General features: G+C 42.7%; 1 protein-coding gene across 1 annotated transcript; it reads right to left on the bottom strand.

Annotated features, from left to right (window-relative positions):
• Positions 1-85: 85 nt before the first annotated feature.
• LOC139456433 (serine/threonine-protein kinase Chk2-like) lies at positions 86-24,457 on the bottom strand. The gene is made up of 16 exons (XM_071238142.1): positions 24,236-24,457; positions 21,924-22,051; positions 20,179-20,257; positions 18,532-18,597; positions 17,713-17,803; positions 17,004-17,112; positions 16,465-16,518; positions 15,779-15,843; positions 15,025-15,124; positions 14,631-14,669; positions 14,450-14,497; positions 11,546-11,709; positions 8,917-9,032; positions 7,586-7,671; positions 7,128-7,202; positions 86-3,495 (listed from the first exon to the last, which is right to left on the bottom strand). The coding sequence occupies exons 1-16, from the start codon at positions 24,444-24,446 to the stop codon at positions 3,397-3,399; spliced, it is 1,530 nt and encodes a 509-aa protein (XP_071094243.1). The 5' UTR covers positions 24,447-24,457; the 3' UTR covers positions 86-3,396.
• Positions 24,458-26,095: the final 1,638 nt, after the last annotated feature.

Genomic DNA, 26,095 nt, shown 5'->3' with positions numbered 1-26,095 from the left:
GTTAACTTTCTTGCATCAGGAAGATGATAACCACTAGGCTATCATACATGCCATCTTCAACACAGCAAGTACACCAGTGTCATACTTTTATTCCACGTTACCATGACTAAATCATTCACATCAATATGATTATAAAAACAGACACCCATGCACCTCTTGTTCTGGCAAGAGAGCCAGTTATAATACAGTATATACAACATCAACACCACCATGACATCCTGGTTGTTATACACAGTAAAGAAATCCAACAGAAACACACATATGTAGTCCAAGTAAGGGTTAAATAAAAAGTGAAAGACCAGATTTTTATTTTGGGGGGGTAGTTTGATACCTTGAGTTATTGGTAAAAAATCCCAAAACATGATATGGCACTTGTCATATGTTACCCTGTGGGAAAATATCACACACAAGCATCAGTTGGACATGGATCAGAATATATAAATCCTTACTCGTAACAAAATGTGATGCAATGCAAAAACTACCAAGAACCTGTCTGATAGAAGGGCTTCCATCCGGCAAGCATACATTAGTCCCACTCACACTAGACCTCAACCACACTGTACTTCGTAAGTCCCCAGGATCAGTGTAGTTCTCAATACCTACTGAGCTTGATTAGGTTTAATGCTGCTTTCAACAGTATTACTGCAACATTTGACTTTGATGTGGTAAAGAATTATAAAACAAATTTGAACATTAATGAAATATTTACCTAATTGAATATGAAACAAAACAGACCACATAAAAATCTGATCTTTCAACTTCTCCCAAACTGCACTAAAGCCTGCCCAATATTGTCTGATATTCTGTGCAAAGGTTGTAAAGGTTGTATTTGATACAACCTTAACTGGGTCATCTTCATAAACATTAAAGCTGAGACAGGAACACAACTGGTGGGCTCAATACCAGCTTCAACATTGGTCCATCAAGTCCCACTAGTTAGCCACCACACGGCATGGCATGATAAATGATGAGTTTTACCTACTGTGTTTAATGTGGGTCGGGATATCCTTACAGCGTAGGAAGGATCTAGGATAAATGTAACAGAACGGCTTCTCCCCTAAAACAAAATGGGAACTAGCTTGTCACAGGTGAAATCAGTATAGAGTTGGTGGGTTAACCTGAGGGAGACTTAACACAGGAAGGATTCAAGTGTTGCCAACACTTCACAAAAGCGAAGACCTACTTGAATAAATACATGTGTTACATGTGTTATGTGAGCGAGTATTGTCTAAAAAGGTTTTGTTGTATTATTCCATGCAAACTACGAAGAAGGAGTCTAAAAATGAAGAAAAATGATAGTTCTCAAATCCCCATTCCACATTTGGGAACAAAGATCCATAAACTAGTAACTAAAATGCCTCACCAGACTGAAAATTACATTTTCCATACATCCACACATAGTTGTATTCTATCAAGGCAAGCTTTAATGAGGTAGTGGGCAAACATGGTGATGCGGGTATGACAAACTAAACACAGGCCATTAAGTTCTGGCAACTGCATCACTGTGGCCATGAACAAACAAAGTACCACGGGCCTCATTGCATCTTCAACATGCTTAGGTTAAAATGACACTGCTTTCCACATATTGAGAAATATCGTGCTCACTTGCTGGTATTGTTTCAAATAGTGATTACCACTTGCTATCATTCTATGGAAGATGAGGGAAAATGAATACACATCAGACATGTCCAACACTTTTCCAAATACATGTATAGTCATATTTACAATGGGAAATTAATGTAAAAACTACATCCAACAAAATCCTTAAAAATTTGTTAAGAATGTGACATATTTAGAAATGACAAATTGAACAATTTGAAATGAGATGAAATTAAAAAAGCTTAACTATAATTAAGCATAATGCCACTTACTAGAGCGTGAGGAACTGTTCTGCTAACATGTTGGATGCATGATCTCTTCACAGATAATTATACACAGGAAACAGGAAAAAGACTGAATAAATCTTTCAGAAGTCAACAGAAAAAGAACTATCAAAACACATCAATGCCAAATTTTATGTATATTTATACTTATGATTTTGATGTATGTGTAACCACGGTAACCACTACTTCGTGGTCCATGGTCCGATATGACAGATATATACGCTGACATGTGTTATGGATGTGATGTTGCTGTATCAGCCAGCATGGTTCTGCTGCAGCCCAGGCACAACACTGAAGACCAACCACATAAAGTGTCTTGTCTAAATGCAAAACGGTTGAAATCACAGATCAACATAAATAATAGGGCAATAACAATGATGTAAAAAATCCTGAATTCGCATAAAAATAATTAAATGTTCAATAAAGAATAAGTGAGTGACGTGGCTTTGACAACGCTTTGAACAGTATTCCAGTTATAGCAAGGTGAGTCGTCATAATCTGGGAGGAAAGTCATGCAAGTTTCAGACATTTACCACTTTGGTGAAACCCACAAGCATGGGCATAGTGCTGACAAACCTGGAGACATAATCAAGATGAACTGGGATTCCTACCCATAATCATAGGTTTCTGGCATGCCAAAGGGATGCAACTCTGCACAGCGAATTGTGGCACCTTAGACTAAGGGCACCCTTATCCCTACTGGTAAGACGAAGACATTATCAAATGACAGAAGGATTTAAGCATATAACAGATACAAGTCCTCTACAACAGAGAATCTGATACACATGCCTGTTTCCCTGTCCAATGGAATCAGCGACATCAACACCAACACATTAATTTTGATTGCGAAATTCTTTCTATTTCTGATTGTCATGATGATAAGAAGACATTTCTGTTGCCAGTGTCTCTGTAAGCCACAACAGGGTGAGTGTTTTGGTCAACAGTCACAGATGGAACACACACACTCATCCTGCCCAGCTGCTGGAGAACTTACATTCACTCCTCACATGCTCATTTCATGCCAGACTATAAGTACATGCCCACCTTACTACTTTCCACAGTTTTAATAATACAAACTTGTTCCATTGGCATCAGTACTGAGATATAAGACATTGATCTGACAAGTACTCATACTTAACTGTCTGGCATATCAATACTGGTGCTAAGGTATGTTATGATATCAGTACTGATAGTAAGTAGCTGATATTACATCAACATCACAAATGTGCTCAGCTTGAAGGGTATTGTCTCTTCCTGAATGCTTCCCCGTTCTTATTAGTTAATATTTCAGTATATCTATACTTCAGATTGCAGAATGGAAAGTGAATAGCCTAAGCCCCCATGGTCTGAGCCAAGGTGATGTCTGATTTCAGGACAAGTGTAGTGTGAGAGCAGCAAGCCCCCATGGTCCGAGCCAAGGTGATGTCTGATGTCAGGACAGGTGTAGTGTGAGAGCAGCAATCCCCAAGGTCCGAGTCTGACATCCACAGTCAGGACAGCACATACTCTTTGTTCAGGGTGTTTCCGGAGGGGAGGTGGTGTCTGCTGAGCCTTTCCGTTTAGTGGGCGGCTCCTCGCCACATCCATCCATCGTCCTCTTCTTGCCCACTGGCTAGTGGAGGAGAAAACAAGAATGCTATAGTAAATATCACTAGAACAACATCGCTGATTCCACACGAGAAGGTGGTGGGAGTTAAGAGTTAACTGTTCCCACACCAAGGGGCTAATTTATATGATGCCATTTCAAGTCTTAAAGATACTTAACTCAAAAGACAAAGTCCCTGAAGTTTTCTGGCCTTATAATTGCATATGCATACATTGTTGCTACATAACACTTTTAATTGACATGCCCTCATGAATAACATTCATTTCATATTCAACTTGATCCAAATTTGACAGAAACAGCCTCTTTCTCTACATTATGCTATTAAAATAAGTTGTTTGTCATGGTACTACATAACATCCTCCATTGGTTGATGGAGTGCACTCTATGGTGAAGTCACATTTTGTTTTAATGACTATTTTGAACATTAAAAAAACCAAGGCTAACAAACAGTTTGTACGAATCAAATACATGATAAAAAACAACAGTATCTCATACATAGACCATTTAGCACAATCTGAAACTGACTGTAAAAGCTTGCGATAAAGACTACTTTTAATGGCCTACAATCATTCAGTGAGTGAGGAGGTTTTATGTCAGTTTTAGCAATATTCCAGCCACACAAAGGCAGGCAACACCAGAAATGGGTTTCACATACAAAATCAAACTGCGGCCAGCACTGTGGCTAGACAAACAAATGAAAGGCTAGACAAACAGATGCTTCAACCACTAGACAACACCACAGTGAAAGGTGATGCTTCAACCACTAGACAACACCACTGTGAGAGATGATGCTTCAACCACTAGAGCCACACCACTGTGAGAGGTGATGCTTCAACCACTAGACAACACCACAGTGAAAGGTGATGCTTCAACCACTAGACAACACCACTGTGAGAGATGATGCTTCAACCACTAGGCTACACCACTGTGAGAGGTGATGCTTCAACCACTAGACCACACCACTGTGAGAGGTGATGCTTCAACCACTAGGGCCACACCACTGTGAGAGGTCATGCTTCAACCACTAGACAACAACACTGTGAGAGGTGATGCTTCAACCACTAGGCTACACCACTGTGAGAGATGATGCTTCAACCACAAGACCACATCACTGTGAGAGGTGATGCTTCAACCACTAGGCTACACCACTGTGAGAGATGATGCTTCAACCACACCACTGTGAGAGGTCATGCTTCAACCACTAGACAACAACACTGTGAGAGGTGATGCTTCAACCACTAGGCTACACCTCTGTGAGAGGTGATGCTTCAACCACAAGACCACATCACTGTGAGAGGTGATGCTTCAACCACTAGGCTACACCACTGTGAGAGATGATGCTTCAACCACTAGAGCCACACCACTGTGAGAGGTGATGCTTCAACCACTAGACTACACCACTGTGAAAGGTGATGCTTCATCAACTAGGCTACACCACTGTGAGAGATGATGCTTCAACCACTAGGCTACACCACTATGAAAGGTGATGCTTCATCCACTAGACCACACCATTGTGAGAGGTGATGCTTCAACCACTAGACAACACCACTGTGAGAGGTGATGCTTCATCCACTAGACCACACCAGTGTGAGAGGTGATGCTTCAACCACTAGGCTACACCACTGTGAGAGATGATGCTTCAACCACTAGGCTACACCACTGTGAGAGGTGATGCTTCAACTAGGCTACACCACTGTGAGAGATGATGCTTCAACCACTAGACAACACCACTGTGAGGTGATGCTTCAACCACTAGAGCCACACCACTGTGAGAGGTGATGCTTCAACCACTAGACCACACCACTGTGAGAGGTGATGCTTCAACCACTAGACCACACCACTGTGAGAGGTGATGCTTCAACCACTAGGGCCACACCACTGTGAGAGGTCATGCTTCAACCACTAGACAACAACACTGTGAGAGGTGATGCTTCAACCACTAGGCTACACCACTGTGAGAGGTGATGCTTCATCCACTAGACCACACCAGTGTGAGAGGTGATGCTTCAACCACTACGCTACACCACTGTGAAAGGTGATGCTTCAACCACAAGGCTACACCACTGTGAGAGGTGATGCTTCAACCACTAGGCTACACCAGTGTGGGAGGTGATGCTTCAAACACTAGGCTACACCACTGTGAGAGGTGATGCTTCAACCACTAGGCTACACCACTATGAGAGGTGATGCTTCAACCACTAGGCTACACCACTGTGAGAGGTGATGCTTCATCCACTAGGCTACACCACTATGAGAGGTGATGCTTCAACCACTAGGCTACACCACTGTGAGAGATGATGCTTCAACCACTAGGCTACACCACTGTGAGAGGTGATGCTTCAACTAGGCTACACCACTATGAGAGATGATGCTTCAACCACTAGACAAAACCACTGTGAGGTGATGCTTCAACCACTAGAGCCACACCACTGTGAGAGGTGATGCTTCAACCACTAGACCACACCACTGTGAGAGGTGATGCTTCAACCACTAGACCACACCACTGTGAGAGGTGATGCTTCATCAACTAGGCTACACCACTGTGAGAGATGATGCTTCAACCACTAGGCTACACCACTGTGAGAGATGATGCTTCAACCACTAGGCTACACCACTGTGAAAGGTGATGCTTCATCCACTAGACCACACCATTGTGAGAGGTGATGCTTCATCCACTAGACCACACCAGCGTGAGAGGTCATGCTTCAACCACTACGCTACACCACTGTGAAAGGTGATGCTTCAACCACTAGGCTACACCACTGTGAGAGGTGATGCTTCAACCACTAGGCTACACCAGTGTGGGAGGTGATGCTTCAACCACTAGGCTACACCACTGTGAGAGGTGATGCTTCAACCACTAGGCTACACCACTATGAGAGGTGATGCTTCAACCACTAGGCTACACCACTGTGAGAGGTGATGCTTCATCCACTAGGCTACACCAGTGTGGGAGGTGATGCTTCAACCACTAGGCTACACCACTATGAGAGGTGATGCTTCAACCACTAGGCTACACCACTGTGAGAGATGATGCTTCAACCACTAGGCTACACCACTGTGAGAGGTGATGCTTCATCCACTAGGCTACACCACTATGAGAGGTGATGCTTCAACCACTAGGCTACACCACTGTGAGAGGTGATGCTTCATCCACTAGGCTACACCACTATGAGAGGTGATGCTTCAACCACTAGGCTACACCACAGTGAAAGGTGATGCTTCAACCACTAGGCTACACCACTGTGAGAGGTGATGCTTCAACCACTAGGCTACACCACTGTGAGAGGTGATGCTTCATCCACTAGGCTACACCACTGTGAAAGGTGATGCTTCAACCACTAGGCTACACCACTATGAGAGGTGATGCTTCAACCACTAGGCTACACCACTGTGAGAGGTGATGCTTCATCCACTAGGCTACACCACTGTGAGAGGTGATGCTTCAACCACTAGGCTACACCACTGTGGGAGGTGATGCTTCATCCACTAGGCTACACCACTGTGAGAGGTGATGCTTCATCCACTAGGCTACACCACTGTGAAAGGTGATGCTTCATCCACTAGGCTACACCACTGACCCTGAACCACTGTGAGGATATGGTGGACAATGTGGAAGACACTGAAAGAATACTGACCACCATCGTCGGGGGCACCATTCCGTCTGCTTCTGGGTACATCAGTTGATTGGCCTTGATCTTCATCTCCTCATCCTGAAACCACAGAACAATGACCTAGACCTATTTCAGAATATTTTATTTAACTTTTTGAATGAATGTGTGAGTTGGGTTTAGCACCACTTTGACCCGTATATCAGCTACATGAAGGCACATCAACTTGATGTGGGAGGACATCCCCAAATGGAGCAGGTATTTTGTGAAGCCAACAAGCCCATTGGTCTGGTGATAAAGCCACAAACGTAATCAGGGCAAACTTCTTGTGAACAACCTATTTCAATTTGTTACATGCAGAAAATGCCTAGAATCAAGCTAGGGGTGTGGGGAATGTACATCTTTCTGCCCAGCGGCAGCGGTATGTACATATACAACCATATAAATATACAACCAAACTGAAAACAGTTAGCATGACAACTCACCTTAAACCACGGATGTTGCAAGGCCTCTGACAGCGTGATTCTCTTCTTTGGATCAACTGTCATCAACTTCTTGATCAAATCAATGGCTGCAATACAGTTTAATGAACAATGACAACACATCCTCAACATACTGCGAGGCTTATTTTTGGTAAACATGTTGACAGAAAATTAGCCAGTAGCCTTGGGTTATCAGTGATGGAAGGCAGTGCCAGGCATCTAGCCATTATCTGAGGTACTTTATGTATCATCACTGGTAGGAATTGAGGCTGTATATTCTTGAGGTAAATATGAAATGAAAAGTCTGGAAATATTCATGCTGATGTTGGTCTTACATGTGTGAAAAATGGTAAACATGGATACAGTGATGGAGATGGCATGCTGTTGGCCCCACCCCTCCAGCTGCCACTGACCTGTTTGTGGTACCCCCTCCCGCTCGCAATGACCTGTATGTGGCACCCCCTCCCGCTGCCACTGACCTGTTTGAGGCACCCCCTCTCACGGCCACTAACCTGATTGAGGCACCCCCTCTCACGGCCACTAACCTGTTTGAGGCACCCCCTCTCACGGCCACTAACCTGATTGAGGCACCCCCTCTCACGGCCACTAACCTGTTTGAGGCACCCCCTCCCACAGCCACTGACCTGTATGTGGCACCCACTCCCCCTGCCACTGACCTGTTTCTGGCACCCCCTCCCCGTGCCACTGATATGTTTGTGGCAACCCTCCCCCTGCCACTGACCTGTTTCTGGCACCCCCTCCCCGTGCCACTGATATGTTTGTGGCAACCCTCCCCCTGCCACTGACCTGTTTCTGGCAACCCCTCCCCGTGCCACTGATATGTTTCTGGCAACCCCTCCCCCTGCCACTGACCTGTTTCTGGCAACCCCTCCCCGTGCCACTGATATGTTTCTGGCAACCCCTCCCCCTGCCACTGACCTGTTTCTGGCAACCCCTCCCCGTGCCACTGATATGTTTCTGGCAACCACTCCCCCTGCCACTGACCTGTTTCTGGCACCCCCCTCCCCGTGCCACTGATATGTTTGTGGCAACCCTCCCCCTGCCACTGACCTGTTTCTGGCAACCCCTCCCCGTGCCACTGATATGTTTCTGGCAACCCCTCCCCCTGCCACTGACCTGTTTCTGGCAACCCCTCCCCGTGCCACTGATATGTTTCTGGCAACCCCTCCCCCTGCCACTGACCTGTTTCTGGCAACCCCTCCCCGTGCCACTGATATGTTTGTGGCAACCCTCCCCCTGCCACTGACCTGTTTCTGGCAACCCCTCCCCGTGCCACTGATATGTTTGTGGCAACCCTCCCCCGTGCCACTGACCTGTTTCTGGCACCCCCTCCCAGTACTGAGGGGGGAAGCTGAAGTGTCCACCCATAATCTGTTTAGGGAGGTCCATGTCCTTCCTCTCGTCCGAGAAAGGTGGATAACCAGACAGCCTGCAAGAGGAGCCATATCTATATACAAGCACATAATAAACAGCCATGTTTAGATACAAGCACATAATAAACAGCCATGTTTAGATACAAGCACATAATAAACAGCCATTTTTAGATACAAGCACATAATAAACAGCCATGTCTAAAAACATGCACATTATAAACAGCCATATTTATATACAAGCACATAATAAACAGCCATGTCTAAAAACAAGCACATAATAAACAGCCATATTTATATACAAGCACATAATAAACAGCCATGTCTAAATACATGCACATAATAAACAGACATATTTATAAACAAGCACATAATAAACAGACATGTTTAAATACATGCATATAATAAACAGACATGTTTCAATACATGCATATAATAAACAGACATGTTTAAATACAAGCACATAATAAACAGCCATGTTTAAATACATGCATATAATAAACAGACATGTTACAATACATGCACATAATAAACAGCCATGGAAGAGATCAACAACTGGGTGGGACATGGTCATGTAGCTACAGATGCTAGAAGTGAGTGAGTGAATATGGTTTTACGCCATTTTTAGCAATATTCCAGCAATATCACAGCGGGGGACACCAGAAATGCGCTTCACACATTGCACTCATCTCCCGGGTCTTCGTCGTGGCGAGCGAACGCATTAACCACCAGGCTACCCGACTGCCCCCATATAGCTACAGAAGGTGGGAGAGATCAAAAACTGGGTGGGACAGGGTCATGTAGCTACAGAAGCTGGAAGTGATCAACAACTGGGTGGGACAGGGTCATGTAGCTACAGAAGCTGGAAGAGATCAACAACTGGGTGGGACAGGGTCATGTAGCTACAGAAGCCAGAAGAGATCAACAACTGGGTGGGACAGGGTCATGTAGCTACAGATGCTAGAAGTGATCAACAACTGGGTGGGACAGGGTCATGTAGCTACAGAAGCCAGAAGTGATCAACAACTTGGTGGGACAGGTTCATGTAGCTACAGAAGCCAGAAGTGATCAACAACTGGGTGGGACAGGGTCATGTAGTTACAGAAGCTGGAAGTGATCAACAACTGGGTGGGACAGGGTCATGTAGCTACAGATGCTAGAAGTGATCAACAACTGGGTGGGACAGGGTCATGTAGGTACAGAAGCTGGAAGAGATCAACAACTGGGTGGGACAGGGTCATGTAGCTACAGAAGCTGGAAGAGATCAACAACTGGGTGGGACAGGGTCATGTAGCTACAGAAGCTAGAAGTGATCAACAACTGGGTGGGACAGGGTCATGTAGCTACAGAAGCCAGAAGTGATCAACAACTGGGTGGGACAGGGTCATGTAGCTACAGAAGCTGGAAGAGATCAACAACTGGGTGGGACAGGGTCATGTAGCTGCAGAAGCTGGAAGAGATCAACAACTGGGTGGGACAGGGTCATGTAGCTGCAGAAGCTGGAAGAGATCAACAACTGGGTGGGACAGGGTCATGTAGCTACAGAAGCTGGAAGAGATCAACAACTGGGTGGGACAGGGTCATGTAGCTACAGAAGCCAGAAGTGATCAACAACTGGGTGGGACAGGGTCATGTAGCTACAGAAGCTGGAAGAGATCAACAACTGGGTGGGACAGGGTCATGTAGCTGCAGAAGCTGGAAGAGATCAACAACTGGGTGGGACAGGGTCATGTAGCTGCAGAAGCTGGAAGTGATCAACAACTGGGTGGGACAGGGTCATGTAGCTACAGATGCTGGAAGTGATCAACAACTGGGTGGGACAGGGTCATGTAGCTACAGATGCTAGAAGAGATCAACAACTGGGTGGGACAGGGTCATGTAGCTGCAGAAGCTGGAAGAGATCAACAACTGGGTGGGACAGGGTCATGTAGGTACAGAAGCTGGAAGAGATCAACAACTGGGTGGGACAGGGTCATGTAGCTACAGATGCTAGAAGTGATCAACAACTGGGTGGGACAGGGTCATGTAGCTACAGAAGCCAGAAGTGATCAACAACTGGGTGGGACAGGGTCATGTAGCATCAGAAGCTAGAAGTGATCAACAACTGGGTGGGACATGTTCATGTAGCTGAACTTTAGTATTACCAGAGATTAGGAAAGTCGACCATCAACACAGACCGGGGTCACTTCATCCCATCAGCCTACATCACCTCATCAACCCATCTACAGTGAGTGAGTGAGTTCGGTTTTACGCCGCTTTTAGCAATATTCCAGCAATATCACGGCGGGAGACACCAGAAATGGGCTTCACACATTGTACCCATGTCGGGAATCGAACCCGGATCTTCGGCGTGACGAGCTAACGCTTTAACCACTAGGCTACCCGACTGCCCCAACCCATCTACAGAGCTTCTAAGAAATACTGCAACTATATTCAAGAAGAGATTTTCTATTGGCTAGAAAAGCAAACATGGATGAAATAATCCTGTAGTAACATTAATAGGAAATATTTGAAGGTATATGACAATATCTGATGTGTGTCAACACTGGGAGCTATGGCTCGACTCACTCACATAATAAACAGGATAACTCCCAGACTCCAGGCGTCAATGGCTTTGGTGTATGTTCCACTTCCGGCAGTGATCAGGATCTCCGGTGCCAGGTAGGTAGGCGTGCCACAGAACGTCTTCATAAGAGACCCAGCATCGACAAATTTCGATAATCCAAAATCTGTCACCTAAACCAGGACAGCCACACAATCAAACAGCCAGATGATGCATTGTGTGCAATAAGTTTCAAAAGGCTCATTTTTAATCTAAAAGGAATGTTTTATCCTGTTAGTTAGTAATATTACAGTCTTACAGCAGTCTATGCATCCAGCTGAGAGCAGTCAAACAATATTTGATAGTGTGAGCAACAGCTCTGATTCACCGACTCTTGCCACAATGGTAAAAGGTGACTAATGGGATTGGTTGGTCAGTTTCACTGTCATCGTATCCCTATGCTCTTGATATCAATCACTGGATTGTCTGGTCTAGACTCGATTATTACTGACTGCCGTCATATCGCTAGAACATTGCTGAGAGCAGCGTTAAACAACAATCAAAATCTTGCCACTTTGCTTCGCTAGGAGTACAGGTAAATTGAGCCAAATTGCATCAATGAACATAACAAAGTATTTTCAATCATGCCAAAAGGTTTCATAATTAGTTTGCAATAACACATATGACATTTCTCTACACAAAGTCTGTTAAACTTAAAAATCACTGATTTCAATACTCAGGATTTCAGAGACACACAAAAGATGATAGTCAGTGCGCTTACTGTTTATTTGTTGAGTAATGGATGGTAGTCAGTGCTATCACTGCTTACTTGTTGAGTATTGGATGGTAGTCAGTGCTATCACTGGTCACTTGTTGGGTAATGGATGGTAGTCAGTGCTATCACTGGTCACTTGTTGAGTAATGGATGGTAGTCAGTGCTCTAGCTGCTTACTTGTTGAGTAATGGATGGTAGTCAGTGCTCTCACTGCTTACTTGTTGAGTAATGGATGGTAGTCAGTGCTCTAGCTGCTTACTTGTTGAGTAATGGATGGTAGTCAGTGCTCTCACTGCTTACTTGTTGAGTAATGGATGGTAGTCAATGCTCTAGCTGCTTACTTGTTGAGTAATGGATGGTAGTCAGTGCTCTCACTGCTTACTTGTTGAGTAATGGATGGTAGTCAATGGTCTCACTGCTTACTTGTTGAGTAATGGATGGTAGTCAGTGCTCTAGCTGCTTAATTGTTGAGTAATGGATGGTAGTCAGTGCTCTCACTGCTTACTTGTTGAGTAATGAATGGTAGTCAGTGCTCTCACTGCTTAATTGTTGAGTAATGGATGGTAGTCAATGCTCTCACTGCTTACTTGTTGAGTAATGGATGGTAGTCAATGCTCTCACTGCTTACTTGTTGAGTAATGGATGGTAGTCAATGCTCTCACTGCTTACTTGTTGAGTAATGGATGGTAGTCAGTGCTCTCACTGCTTACTTGTTGAGTAATGGATGGTAGTCAATGCTCTCACTGCTTACTTGTTGAGTAATGGATGGTAGTCAGTGCTCTCACTGCTTACTTGTTGAGTAATGGATGGTAGTCAGTGCTCTCACTGCTTACTTGTTGAGTAATGGATGGTAGTCAGTGCTCTAGCTGCTTACTTGTTGAGTAATGGATGGTAGTCAATGCTCTAGCTGCTTACTTGTTGAGTAATGAATGGTAGTCAGTGCTCTAGCTGCTTACTTGTTGAGTAATGAATGGCAGTCAGTGCTCTCACTGCTTACTTGTTGAGTAATGGATGGTAGTTAGTGCTCTCACTGCTTACTTGTTGAGTAATGGATGGCAGTCAGTGCTCTCACTGCTTACTTGTTGAGTAATGGATGGTAGTCAGTGCTCTAGCTGCTTACTTGTTGAGTAATGGATGGCAGTCAGTGCTCGAGCTGCTTACTTGTTGAGTAATGGATGGTAGTCAGTGCTCTAGCTGCTTACTTGTTGAGTAATGAATGGTAGTTAGTGCTCTCACTGCTTACTTGTTGAGTAATGGATGGTAGTCAGTGCTCTAGCTGCTTACTTGTTGAGTAATGGATGGTAGTCAGTGCTCTAGCTGCTTACTTGTTGAGTAATGGATGCTAGTCAGTGCTATCACTGGTCACTTGTTGAGTAATGGATGGTAGTCAGTGCTCTAGCTGCTTACTTGTTGAGTAATGAATGGTAGTCAGTGCTCTAGCTGCTTACTTGTTGAGTAATGGATGGTAGTCAGTGCTCTAGCTGCGTACTTGTTGAGTAATGGATGGTAGTTAGTGCTCTCGCTGCTTACTTGTTGAGTAATGGATGGTAGTCAATGGTCTCACTGCTTACTTGTTGAGTAATGGGTGGTAGTCAGTGCTCTCACTGCTTACTTGTTGAGTAATGGGTGGTAGTCAGTGCTCTAGCTGCTTACTTGTTGAGTAATGGATGGTAGTCAGTGCTATCACTGGTCACTTGTTGAGTAATGGATGGTAGTCAGTGCTCTAGCTGCTTACTTGTTGAGTAATGGATGCTAGTCAGTGCTATCACTGGTCACTTGTTGAGTAATGGATGGTAGTCAGTGCTCTAGCTGCTTACTTGTTGAGTAATGGATGGTAGTCAGTGCTCTAGCTGCTTACTTGTTGAGTAATGGGTGGTAGTCAGTGCTCTCACTGCTTACTTGTTGAGTAATGGGTGGTAGTCAGTGCTCTAGCTGCTTACTTGTTGAGTAATGGGTGGTAGTCAGTGCTCTAGCTGCTTACTCGTTGAGTAATGGGTGGTAGTCATTGCTCTAGCTGCTGTTCAGAAAGACTCTGACAGGAAGTATGGTTGGTTTGATCGGACAACACAGTACAACTAGTATTCCATCAGTCAACTACCGGTAAGTGAGGGGTGAACTGAGGTACACTGGGACTATGTCAGGAAGGTGTCAGTACGTACCTTTATCACAGTGTCATTTGAGTCGGAGGCCAACAAAATATTTTCAGGCTGAAAATGAACACATAAGTTAATCAGTGTCATAAAAGTTAAAACATCAGTTATTTCTTTTCATGACTGAGGTTTCTGAATATATTTCTACACAAGGGCATGATGAACATGTAGGAGAAAAGATCCTACATACCTTCAAATCCCTATGAGTAATGCCCTGGTCATGAAGATACTGAAACAAAGAAGGCACACCTGCAATCTCTATTTCTTACACATGGTTCTATATAGTAATCCCATATTTATATCCATTTCATTGTAATTGGAACTGGGGCTGCAACCTATTTGCAATCCTAGAGTGAGTGGAAGTTGCTGAACACTGCATGTCACCAATGTCACAAGGGTTTCATGTCGAAAACACCATATACTGGAGAAAACCAGTGACTGACAAACCATCAGTGAACAATGACATGCCACTGGCCAGGTCACTGAGCCAGACCAACAATCAGATTTAGTGGACTTTCATAACAAGCACAGGCTACTGGAGATCAATTCTTCCCTGGACTGCCTGCTTCGATCAAGTGACTCACCTTACAGGCTGCAATCATCTGGTAGAAGAGCAGTTTGGCCGTAGGCTCGTCAAACTGCCCCACGCTGACCACCCGGTCAAACAGCTCCCCCCCTTCCACTCTAGAAGGTGGACACAAAATAGGGTATCAGGGTGTGTTTGCAGGCAACATGTAACTTTGGATGCATATATTTTGGTTGAAAGTTGATGTTGTGAAACAACTGGTTACCAAGGGAGACTATAATGTTTTAACAAAAACCAGATAAAAGATAGAATACCGTATTCGACGTAATAAGCGCCCCGCTCTAATAAGCGCCCACGAACAATCCTAATTAGCACCCCTTCCGATTGATCAATGTACACACGACTTATTTATTCGCGTAAAATACGCACTCATGTGTTATATACACACTTAATTATGGACAATTAAATTCTGGTAAAATATATCTGTCGTACATAAATATTTCAGGCTGTCAGCATATAGTATAAACCACAGAATTTTTCTTTTAACTTGTTTCTTTCACTAAAATAATACTCTAATAAGAGCCTGCTATTTCTAATTTTGAGAGCGCCCTGGGCGCTTATTACGTCGAATACGGTAAGTTCATACAGTAACATATAGACTTACTATCATGAGTATAGAGACTCCCATGTCATGAATGTAAACATGAGGCCTTAGCCTGATCTTCATGGCAAAATCAACACAACAATAATTCCATTGCAAACTACAGGAGACCCTTCTGTCCCGGGTGTTGCCCAGTGTGAAGTATACTCACAGCTCGAGGAGAATGAAGAGAGTGTCAGGATTGTCTATCAAGTCCTCTATCCTGATGATACATGGCTATAAGAGTAAACAGGTGTTGATATCATGTATCTCATACAGAACAACACAGTTTAGGCTGTAAACAATACATGCTGTGATTCCAATTACAATCGGTAGGAACCTCCATCAGTAACCATGGGAACCTGTCATCAAACTTAGCTTGCTGTTTTTTTTGGTCTACTGAAACTGATTTTCACAAATACCTTACACGAGCTCATCTGAGTGTCTTTTACTATATCAAATAAATCTACACGAGTTGATTATCATTGAAAATTCCGATGCTTGCCAAGGAGTTTGAAACTATCGATGAGTGTTGATATATTTCATACCAAAAGACATGAGTGAGATCCTATTTATCATCCAACATCATTCTTCCAACTTTTTCACTTTGTAAACAGTAATAAACAGTAATAAGCACTGTTTTAACCATAAGAAGTACTGCTAACCAGCTTCAGTAGCAGAGGGATAACTTTGCAAAGCATTGAGATGCAATTTCATAGCAGTGTTATTTCCTTCAGATGTCAACCAAGCAATATGGAGGTCAGTTTTGAATGATAAAATATATTAATAGTCAACACAACATATAGATTCTCTAGATATCTTTTTTTTCAAGCAATTCACCCATTTTATTATACTTACATGTTTTAACGCTTTTAGTATTTTTACTTCACTCATAACCTGGGACGCCATGTTCTGAAAACATATCCTGATCATTAGAATCCTGGTCATGGTTTTGTGGACAGTGTGAGTTCAAGGCTGGAGAGCCAGGCTACAGTCAGCAATATTACAACCCAGTCAGAGTGAGTGAGAGTTGTTTAATACCACAGTCTGTAAATAATTAATTCCAGTGAGAGTACGAGCAGCCATCAGAGCTATCAGAGAGTAAGTTTATATTCCTCCACAGAATGACAGCCCCAATGTTAGCCAAGCATGAGGTACTCTAATCCCAATGGGGCGAGAAGCAGGTTTGGCTGGGGGATGACAATCCGAGAGCCACAAGTACCAGGTTTCTGTTTTATGATAGTCGTAGTGCTACAGTCTCTTGTAAATCACACATCCGAGCACTATCCACACAGTCGATCACCATGGTGACCAGTCAATCCACTATCTAGTGATATGGGTATATTGGCAACAAAATACACAAATCCCCTCTTGAAACACAATCTGTGTCTACTTACTAGTTGGGACTTTCCTCCAACTGAGAACTTCTTTTTGGAGATTATCTTGCATGCATACTTCTCACAAGATCCTTTGGCAAAAGCTAACCTCACCTCCCCACAAGCTCCCCTGGAAATACACAAAGTGAAACCATGGTTATTTCTCAAGCAGTTTCAAGACATGATAAAATTGTAGAATGTTCATGTAGCTTTGATTTACAGAGACATCCAATGTCTGTACAGGCAGGGGATGATAACACAGGGGAGGTCACTCTACACTCAGCATCTCAACCAGCTGGCTTTGCGGGGAGTAATGCTGGGAGACTGAGTATCTGCACAGTAACAGATCCCAGGTCATTAGCCATGCTCTGCAGCCATTGTGGCCATGCAATCCTCAGCTTTGGCATGCAATGTTAGGATGTTGTTATTCTGCCTAATCTGTCTTAGAATCCCTTTCAGTTACAATGGCAGTGGCCCCTTACCTCTTCAACTAATGGGATACTGTATACACCTTCTAGGGATGTATAACTTCAGGCCCCTAGTAAGCTTGGTGGGTATTGGCTATAGTGTACAAACAAGGCTTCAGAACAGTTGACTTCCTGTCCATTTAAGACTGCTGGGGACAGAAAGGCATTGATTCTCTGGGTGTGATGACTTCGTATAAACTAAAATGAGACAACAGGAGGCTGAACAAGGTTTGACTGGGACTCATTTGCTCATGTACTCCTACCTTCCAAGAGTTTTGGTTAGTGTGTACTTTTCTGTCAGTTCTTTGGGTAAATCTGCATCTTCATTTGACTTCAAGTCCATGTACACATAAGCTGGAAACAGAACACACCAGATACATTGTCAAGGAGAGGAATCACTAGACACACACCTCAAGATACAATACACAGTGTTCACTCTACAGTGGGGCATCACTAGACACACACCTCAAGATACAATACACAATGTTCACTCCACAGTGTGGCATCACTAGACACACACCTCAAGATACAATACACAGTGTTCACTCCACAGTGTGGCATCACTAGACACACACCTCAAGATACAATACACGGTGTTCACTCTACAGTGTGGCATCACTAGACACACACCTCAAGATACAATACACAGTTTACTCTACCGTGGGGCATCACTAGACACACACCTCAAGATACAATACACAATGTTCACTCTACAGTGTGGCATCACTAGACACACACCTCAAGATACAATACACAGTGTTCACTCTACAGTGGGGCATCACTTGACACACACCTCAAGATACAATACACAATGTTCACTCTACAGTGTGGCATCACTAGACACACACCTCAAGATACAATACAAAGTGTTCACTCTACAGTGTGGCATCACTAGACACTCACCTCAAGATACAATACACAGTGTTCACTCACTTGGAACAATTCCCTGTACTCTTTTGTTTTAGTTGTTAACTGGAACTCATTATCAAATAAACAAATAGTTCTGCACAAAGCAAATGCAGCCAGGCTGTGCCATCAGTAGCTGTCATTCCAAACACAAAGTGTGTCTGTGCAGGACCCACCTTTGTTCTTCTTTAGAGCCAGAGATATTTCATCATTGTTGTTCAAAACCTGCTTGTTCCCTTTTCCTGGAAATAATGTGTGAGAGTGAGGTTTTACAGAGGGGCTACCGAGGCTTCACATGTTGTAGGAATGTTGGGAATCAACCCCAAGTTTTGGTGTATGAGGGTTTGAAGTGCTACCCGACATCCACTGTATCATGGGCCAGTGATAAACAATTATTTGTCTCCAACTGTAGCACACATCTTCCCAAGGCAAGGGTGTTGACTGACCATAAAAGTCCAATTTCCACCCTTGCCGAACTAGCCTGGAATTATGGAGTTATATTTTGGCTAGACAAACATAGTCAAATCAATATCGTGGAACAAAATTGACATCTGGTTAATAAACAACATGGCGACTGCCATGCAGATTTCGGTCAATTGCAGGACTTACAGAGCATGTGTACTGTCAACTGGGTGTCGACAAATACTTTTTTCAGATTTTTAATCAAGGTGCTCAAGTGATTTAATGCATATGGCGAGGTAAGACTTGTGTTATTACAATAAAGATAATGATTATCGATCAGATCGTCTTGACCAGATGCTGCAATTCTGTTTGAAGCAAATGGAAGTGATATGAGAGAGGGAATCTGATTGGTCAATAGGATGGACCGGGGATGGACGTAACACATAACAGCCATGGTAGCACTACAATCCAGCCACAAATTCCAGCTTAGTTTGTCTAGGGTAGAAACTGGACTTTTATATAGTCAGTTAACTCCTTTGCCTCGGAAACATGTGCAGCACATTGAAAACATGTATACCTGTCCTTAAAAGAGATGCACTCTTAGTATTAATTATGGTTTTGTTTAAAATAGATCCCTCACGCATTAGTAAAGCTATAAATATATCAATACAAACATCCTACATATTAAGTTACACTTAACATTCAACGTGATATATTGAAAATGTTCATCACTGATTGAGTGAGTTGGGTTAAACGTCGCACTGTATTGCCATCAACATGTACAGTATGTAAATTGATATCTCATGTTATACATGTCCAGGATTCTAACAGACACAAATTATTGCATGCACAAAATTGAGAATGGGGTCAAATTATACACACTGCAAATCCAATGGGATGCAGTAGAGTATGGCTGTATGAATCACTGAACCACTTCCCCAGTCCATGTCAGATTTTCATCACTCTATCTCTAAAGTTCCGAAGCCAACTCATCCATATCAAGTGTAAGGCTTTACAAATACATGCTATTTTATTATTGTCGGGACGGTAGTGCAGTCGATCCCCTACAGGTTTCAAACATTCCTTCAGGGGTGCTCCCTTTCAGGTATTGAAAGCTACGGATGTCAGAAACCACAGAGTGCACAAAATATCCACAACATAATGGTGCAGCCTTTAGTTTGATTAGGAACTGGCTGTTTAAGTTTGTTTTCAAGATAAAAGAAGAACATTTGCTGTTCTGGACCCTTGTAGCCTCCTATGGAGTTGTCAGATCTTCACACAAAGATATAATCGGATTCATTTCAACAAATATGTCAATATGCCTATAACTATATCAGACAGCTCTTACAACATGCCTGGAGTACTGCATGAATGATTTTGCCCAGAAATTCTCTCAGGGATGTTCAAAAGAATGTCCTTACCAACTTTCTCGCCATTGATGAAAGTTCCATTGCTGCTGGTGTCTTCCAGGAACACATGAACGCCTGTGCTGGTGCTTTGCTGAAAGGAAACATTGTATTCAAGGTGAATGAGGGCTTGTGATGCTTTCGTTTCATGATAAAAATGTAAAGGTGTGCAGGTTCTTGCAAAAACAGAAACAGACCTGCCACAACCATTAAAGCTCACACTGCCTTAACATGCCACCATGTTCTTCCAGACCAGCACCCTAAGACATCATATATACCAAAGCCTCAGGATTGTACAAGTAAAAGTGCAACAATAAATAACAAAGTACGTTTCACAATAACATCAAAGATAACCTGCACCTTAGATTGACAGAAAGAGAAGATACTAGGACTGGGACGAGTCCAAATTTACTACCCGGGTACCCATCTCCCTATTATATGACCCTACCCGGGTACCCATCTCCCTATTACACGACCCTACCCGGGTACCCATCTCCCTATTATACGACCCTACCCGGGTACCCATCTCCCTATTACACGACCCTACCCGGGTACCCATCTCCCTATTATACGACCCTACCCGGGTACCCATCTCCCTATTACATGACCCTACCCGGGTACCCATCTCCCTATTACACGACCCTACCCGGGTACCCACTGTAGGTCTCAAGAGATAGGTACAAAATGTCCGATTGGGATTTTTTTTTCCATAGCCCTGGCAAAACATATTTAGATACATGTATTAAACAATCTGGTCATGCATACACTGAAGTTGACTTCAGTTTTGTCTTTATTCAACCAAATGAAAAGTTAGAAAGAATGGGTGCATAGTCAGAAATAAATGTGAACATTAGTGACTTGTAGTGTAACCATAGAGTTCTAGATAATTTTTGTCATTAAACAATATATCATGTGACTAACCATGGGTCCCGGTAGTCCTGTGGGTACCCAGGCCCTACTCAGTACCCACCCGACCCGGGTACCCGAGTTACCCGCCCCAGCCCAAGAAGGTACCTACCAAGTTTATATGTACATGTATTAATTAATTAATGCACTATTGAGCTTGTTTTTTTTCTATCTCATGACCTTGGCCTTTGACAGTCTCACTGCAAAATATGAGACAACTGCCTTTGACAAGACACCGCAAAGGTGATCTTGACCTGTGACATAAATGCTGTTCAGATTCTTAAGAAACATGTATATATCGAAAGTAATAAGGTTCAATGTCTTTGAGAAAATCATGTCTCAAAAACTGACAATCATAAAACCATACTGTACCAAAACATGATCATCGTCCTTGATCTTTGACTAATCTTCCACAGTAGGGACCCATCCAAAAGAAGGTATGTATCGAGTTAAAGGATAAAAACAAGATTTTAAACTATAAACTTTTGTTTTTTTCTATCCTGTGACCTTGTCCTTTGAATGACTCATGTAAAAGAATTCCGCAGGGACATTTGGCCACTAACTCCATGGAAAAATAGTTGATAATGCCAATAATTGTGTAGCGGTCGTTAGAAAAATCAGAGACAGAGATGGCAGTCTATTTAAAAAAACAACTTAAAGCAGTCTTGTGTTTTAATGAGTGAGTGAACATAGCCATTATGTTAGCAGACACATTGTAGTAATGTTGCACATGACTATAACTACTGCAGTCTTCTAGCCCTTTGTAAATATGTAGACTTCCCACAGTCACTAGAAGATGGGTGTCCTGACCAGTGGGATTGTACCATGTAAGACATATTCATGACAAACATTACCCGGATTAGCTTGAAATGAACTTTGCTGTAGGCTTGGAAACACTGGTTCTTCCGAGCTGCTGAAGTTCCATTGAAAGACACATCACAGTTGTCTCCCCTGCCAAATGTATACTCATCCTTCACCATATCTGAAAAGGAGGAACAGAAATTTAACACTACACTTTCTGCAGAACAGAAGAGTCATTGAGTTACCTGGAATAGTGACAACTGTGACACAGGTACAGTATTCACTCACTCACTCACTCACATTAATGAACTGCAAGTCCCTGGAAACTGTTCACTCTCACCATGTTCAATGGAGAGTACACATGTATATAATATTCCCAATGAGGGTCCTGTAAATTAATGTCATGGTGCTGTGTACTGTATGGTTTGATAATTACTTTAGAGCCTGGAATGAATCAATGGTCTTGTGGACAGTGGTCATAATTGATGGATGAAATAACAGACACCCATAACTCCTCATGTGCTGTATGTACAATCAATATTATTGTTCGTCCCTTGGGACCCAGTATATTCTTTATCTGCGTCCAATCTCAACATTGTGCATACTGGACACATATTTGTTTCATTTGACACACATTTGTGCATATTGGACATATTTGTGTGTTACTTGACATACAATTGTGCATACTGGACACACATTTGTGTGTTACTTGACAGACAATTGAGCATACTGGACACACATTTGTGGGTTACTTGACATACAATTGTGCATACTGGACACACATTTGTGTGTTACTTGACATACAATTGAGCATACTGGACACACATTTGTGGGTTACTTGACATACAATTGTGCATACTGGACACACATTTGTGTGTTACTTGACATACAATTGTGCATACTGGACACACATTTGTGTTACTTGACATACAATTGAGCATACTGGACACACATTTGTGTGTTACTTGACATACAATTGTGCATACTGGACACACATTTGTGTTACTTGACATACAATTGTGCATACTGGACACACATTTGTGTGTTACTTGACATACAATTGTGCATACTGGACACACATTTGTGTGTTACTTGACAGACAATTGAGCATACTGGACACACATTTGTGCATACTTGACACACGCTTGTGTGTTACTTGACATACAATTGTGCATACTGGACGCAGGTTGTAGACATCTTACAAAAAACATGTGCAAACATGATATTGATATGCCTTCAAGTTTTGGAAAGAATGTTTTAGAGGACACTCTATGGAAGGACAGAAAAACTCTCAGAGCCAGGGTGAGCCAATACTTGCTGCTTATATTGTGATCATTGACAATAATGACAGCCTGTTAAGATCCAGGGTAGAAAAGGCCTTTAGCAACCTATGCTTGCTGTAAAATGCGACTATGCTTGTCATAAGAAGCGACTAACGGGATCGTGTGCGCTGACTTGGTTTATGCATGTCATTATATCCCAATTGTGTGGTTTAATTTTCATGATGTCAATCACTGGATTGTCTGGTCCAGACTTGATTATTTACAGACCACCATCATATAGCTTGAATATTGCTGAGTACTGCATTGAACAAACAAATAATGACAGCCAATCAACTCTACAGCAAATCAACTGACTTATAACATGTATAAATCGAGGTCACACTGACCTCCCTTCAAACACTGACTTTGAATTTACCATGACTGAAATGTTTATATTCCAATAAATTTAAAGATGAACAGTCAATGAATCCCATTTGAGCTTACATGTTTTCCAAGACTTTTATTCATAAAAAAATTGAAATGAATCTGTAATCTGGACCATGAACGCCACAAGATAAATAATCAACATGAAAGGTCTGATCAAGTTTATTCTAATCTTCAAATTATTGGTCACTTCAGCTTATGTTCAGCTGTATACTTGTAATTCTCTGCTTTGACTAAACGATTATAATAAAAAAAAAAAAATTGACACAGGTCTATAAAATAATAGTACGATTTCAGGTAGAGCAAAAGAATATATACCTATTGAACATAATTTATTTACTTCTATGAATGAGTGTTAAATGACGATTTATTTACACAACACGCATCACTGACTTGTTGGCTTGCCGGTACAGCGTTACATGCCATGAATGACATTCCTGGCCATGTCTCCCCATAACGACCTCAACCTCAGAACTGATGAGGACGCGGCCATATTTTAAGGGGTGACAACCTGCTCGGACCATCAAATAGTATCTATATTTTGCAACATAACATCCCAGGGGCTCGTATCACGAGAAAAGTAGGTCAGTTAGGGAACATGTTGAAGCTTGACATTGTTGTCAAACCGCACGGAAGAAACACGAGCATACGATTCTAACCGACTGCAACGAAGCTAGCTCCCAGAGGAAACAATCTGCCCCACGTCTCCTCTGCGTCGTCTTCCTCGCTGTATTCGCCGTCGACCATGTCGCTTGGTAGCGTCTCCATGCTGGATGGTAAGGTGCCCTGGCTGGTCCCACTGTCACAAGCACGTCCACCCGAACTACCTGAGTATACACACGGTTCTATTGCCCCGGATAAACCGCTCATAGCGTGGGAGATTACACATTCTACATCCCTTACAACAAAGTCTATACTTTCAAATTTCGGAGACGTCTGTTGGACAACGTTTACATTTTGATCTTTGTCTCTTGGCATTTGTTCTTTATTACACGACTTGAAAACAATTATAATTGATATTAACGATGATCACTTGAACCATGGGCTATTTTCAAGTATCAAATATAGACGGCGAGGTCCAGTCGTGTCAAAATCATGTGCCTTCAGACACACAGTAAAACAGCACGGACGAACATCTATGTACGTCTTTGGTTATAGTATGCAACCTGGAAACTTTCGTAGAACGCAATATCATTCAGCACCATGGAAACAATATAAACCGAAAATAATGAATAATTATGAAACACATTATATGAAAATGAAATCAGAACTGCAATGATAACAATCATGTTCACAGCCAAATGTCACATTCATTTGAAATATGAGTCTGTAGAAAAAGCATTAGGAAAATAGCATATCTGTGAAAACCGACATCCGCAGCTCTGACTGATTAACGTCTGCTCGCAGCGAATTCTCATCGCTTGTCGTTTAATAGTAACCTTCAAGGACAGAGCCTAGTCATTATTAACATGCAGCTCACAGGTTTATAAATGGAACGTTACGTACGAACTGTTGAATTGGCAAGTTCTCAAGCTGTACCTCTTGGCAAGACTTAATTGCTGTTTTCTCAGTGTCGGTTTCGCCACTGACAGCATTTGTAGCCACAAGGAATGCGTTATCATCAGGAGCTGCTTAGAAAAAGATTCAGGCTAAAAGTTTTTGGCTTTGTAGCTGAAGCTGAAGTACAATCTAATCTCGATACAAAATTCCAGCCCCAGCCCCGGCCACAACCACACCCACATCCACGGGCAAGAATATCAAATGGTCGGTTCTAAATCCTAAGATGACACTGCTTTTAATAACAGTTATAGTGAAGGCCCTTTACAAAAATTACTATGTACAATGTGTATACAAATAAGTATGAATGCATACGTTGTAGCCACCTTTCACTGTCCTATGTCACATTAGTGCACTATGTCACAATTTGCTGTCTCCCTTATGTGTTCTGAAGAACAGTTGCAACAACATTGTTACATCGTTGTACAGCTATGTTTCAAAATATACTGTTGTATACGCATGTTATATACCACCGTAAGTGCCACACGGTATTAATCATATGAAATAAATGTGTGTCCGTCGTTTATAGGTACCATACGGTATTGCATGGGGTATGATTAACAGATACCTGACTTGGACATATTGGAGTGATACAGCAAAATCTGTCCAATAAATAATTGTGACCATCGCGCAAACTCCACGCTTGGATAGATTCCCAGGAACCCAAGCCTTGCAATAAATGAGGAATTATTAACATAAGTATACTTTCAATGCGTGACCTTGCTGATAATATGTCACCGCGCCCCCATGGCGTGGAAGATATCGCTGAAGTTAACCCCTGTCGGACCGACCCGTGAAGATCCCGGTAGAGAATAGGTCTTTAGCAAACCTTGCTTGTCGTAAGAGGCATCTAACGCGATCGGGTAGTCAGGCAGGCTCGCTGACTTGGTTGATGTTTATCATTGTATCCCAGTTGCGTAGATCGATGCTCATGATGTCAATCACTGGATTGTCTGGTCCAG

This window comes from Haliotis cracherodii, unplaced genomic scaffold (genome assembly GCF_022045235.1).
Source record: "Haliotis cracherodii isolate W230 unplaced genomic scaffold, xgHalCrac1.p SCAF_11, whole genome shotgun sequence".
Taxonomy (NCBI): domain Eukaryota; kingdom Metazoa; phylum Mollusca; class Gastropoda; order Lepetellida; family Haliotidae; genus Haliotis; species Haliotis cracherodii.
This window is presented reverse-complemented; position numbering and strand designations above follow the sequence as displayed.

Bases quoted from the DNA above. Each gene is read 5' to 3' on its own strand.
- LOC139456433 (XM_071238142.1), bottom strand. From the start codon at position 24,446: ATGAGCGGTTTATCCGGGGCAATAGAACCGTGTGTATACTCAGGTAGT. The intron at 20,258-21,923 runs GTAATGTTTGTC...GTTTCCTTTCAG, and splicing joins TTCATTTCAAGCTAATCCGG to CAAAGCACCAGCACAGGCGT. The intron at 7,203-7,585 runs GTGAGTTGTCAT...CTGTGGTTTCAG, and splicing joins TGCAACATCCGTGGTTTAAG to GATGAGGAGATGAAGATCAA.